The sequence below is a fragment of the Misgurnus anguillicaudatus genome, chromosome 25, assembly GCF_027580225.2.
Source record: "Misgurnus anguillicaudatus chromosome 25, ASM2758022v2, whole genome shotgun sequence".
Taxonomy (NCBI): Eukaryota; Metazoa; Chordata; class Actinopteri; order Cypriniformes; family Cobitidae; genus Misgurnus; species Misgurnus anguillicaudatus.
In genome coordinates this window covers 16,039,673-16,042,053 of record NC_073361.2, presented here as the reverse complement: position 1 = coordinate 16,042,053, position 2,381 = coordinate 16,039,673, and the positions used below count along the sequence as shown (strand labels likewise).

Genomic DNA, 2,381 nt, shown 5'->3' with positions numbered 1-2,381 from the left:
TCAGTTTATCTTGACCAGAGTGTAGAGTTCCTCTTGTTTCTGAACACTCTTGATTTGTTTCTTTCTCTCTGACTCTTGAATCTCAACATACTCTGTCTCTGGGTTTTTCTTGTTTATGTGTTTGGTGTGTGGTTTGGAGAAGTCAATCTCTTCATAGTGGACATCATCAGTTTCTTTCACAGACATTTTACAATTCGTGTTGATCTCAATAGCATTGTTATAATAGATATCCAACATGTCTTCATTTTTATTTGTGGTCTATGGAGACAAATCACAGGAAAATATATCAATATTTATATTAGATTTTTTTTACAAATCTGAAGTGCACTGTTAATAATACACAGCATTCTTGTCAAATCAACATATATTTTTATTTTACTTTAACTTAAAACATTGAATCAAACTATTTCAACTTGTTTTTATAAGTTATGTAAACTTTAAGCCAAATTTTAAAATACTAGGTTGAACTGAAAAAAAAAACAAGTTGTTTTAACTTTATGCTGCATTTTTTTTCAACTTTTTTTTGTCTTCACCTTTATTTATTTTAATTATTTATTAGATTTTTGGAACAGTGGCTAACAGTTTATAAAGTTTTAATTCCTTTAGAAATAACATTTTTTATATTTTTTTCTTTAAAATTAAAGTGCTTTATGTTGAATTGCACTGTACACTCACCTGGTCTTTTCTTCTGGTGTTGGTCTGACTCAATGTCTTTGTCCTGATACAGAATACAATCAACAGTTAATACATTTGTGTGTTTGTTTATTATGAAACCTAAGGATAACTTTATTATTATATCTTTACCTCATATAATAAAATACTGCAGAAATCACAAGCAAAGCCAAAAGTCCTCCTATACAGCCATAAATCACAGCTTTAAAGGATCCTAAAATAATAAAGTGCAACACTTATTTAGAAATAACATCATACAATACAAAGACAAAGATGCTGCATAAATTACTAAGAGTATAAATGTGATCATCTCCAAAACTATAAGAATAAACTTCTGTATGTTGAATGTTTTTTGATAAATATTACCTGTGACTAACAGTTGAATCTCTTCTGATGATTGGTTGCCATGTTTATTCAGTGCTGTGCAGAAATACCATCCTGCATTATTATGAGTTACAATGAAGCTCATCTTCTTTTCCTGTGCTAAAGGTGTCTTCTTTTCATGTTTGTACCAGGTGTATGTCATGTTATTTGATGGACTTGCTTTGCTTTTGCAGGTGAAAGTTACATTAGTACCCACAGTGACTGAAGCTGATGGCTCAATTATGATATGAGTCTCTTTTGGATGAACTTTGGGAGAAAAGCACAGATGATAGCCATTAAATATTGAGACACAATATTTACTTGCATGTTTTAACACAGATACATGTCTTACATGAAATGTTCAGCATTACTGTGCTTTCCACAGTTGTGTTATTGGAGATGTTTCTTGGATATGTTACAGTGCAGGAGATGCTCAACCTGTGATCCATGTATGAAGCATTGAAGGTCATTGAGGAAAACACTGAATGAGTTTTATCAGGTTTCTCCTGTAACTGTGTTATAATGTTGGCAGATTTGGGGATGTTAGTCCAGGATAATGTAGGAGGTTGTTTGGGGCAGGAAGCTTCAACAGAGCAGATCAGATTCACTGCAGTGCCCTCCTTCACATATTTAGACACATCTGGATTGGATATAAGCTCAGGAGGTTGTGGTGAATCTGCAGAGGAAATGAGACTGCTCTTTAATAAAAATACATTCAGTTAATTTTATGTTGCACTGCCTGATATGACTTCACTGACACCTAGTGGTGTGGATGCAGAATCACATAAAGTGAAGGTTTATCAATGCCATTGTACAATTAAAATGCACTATTCACAGTCAGTCATTAATCAGTTTTCTTGAAAGTGTCTGATAATTTCTTAGATTACAGTGATTTTGCACATACTGTATGCATCTTACACATTGAGTATTTACAGGATTTACTGTATTGATTCTGTGGCAATGATGTGTGCTGCTGTTATCAAATGTTTAAAGAGGTGGTTCAATGGTATTTCATGCATTCTGAATTATTAACACAGTTTAAGAGTTGGTTTCCTCATGCTAAACAAATGCAAATTGTCAAAAAAGCAGTTGGACGTGTTACAGAGAATTTCTGTCTTCGCCAAGGTTCGTACAAGCTTTTTTCTATTACAGGTTCAGCTGACATTTCAGGGGTACGTATACATTTTTTTTATGGGCACTTCCCCCGGGAAACCCCACCCATCAATCAGCGGGAGAGGATACAGGCGTCACTTCCCCTGACAGCTTTGTTTTATATCAAACTCAACAATGGCACGAAAGAAGAATTGTGCTTTTGGATGAAGAAAGCCAGCATTATGTATAACAAG

The 2,381-nt window shown here is 33.8% G+C and overlaps 1 protein-coding gene across 1 annotated transcript; it reads right to left on the bottom strand.

Annotated features, from left to right (window-relative positions):
* LOC141362019 (B-cell receptor CD22-like) lies at positions 1-1,948 on the bottom strand. The gene is made up of 6 exons (XM_073863587.1): positions 1,940-1,948; positions 1,388-1,733; positions 1,039-1,302; positions 805-886; positions 676-718; positions 1-258 (listed from the first exon to the last, which is right to left on the bottom strand). The coding sequence occupies exons 1-6, from the start codon at positions 1,946-1,948 to the stop codon at positions 1-3; spliced, it is 1,002 nt and encodes a 333-aa protein (XP_073719688.1).
* Positions 1,949-2,381: the final 433 nt, after the last annotated feature.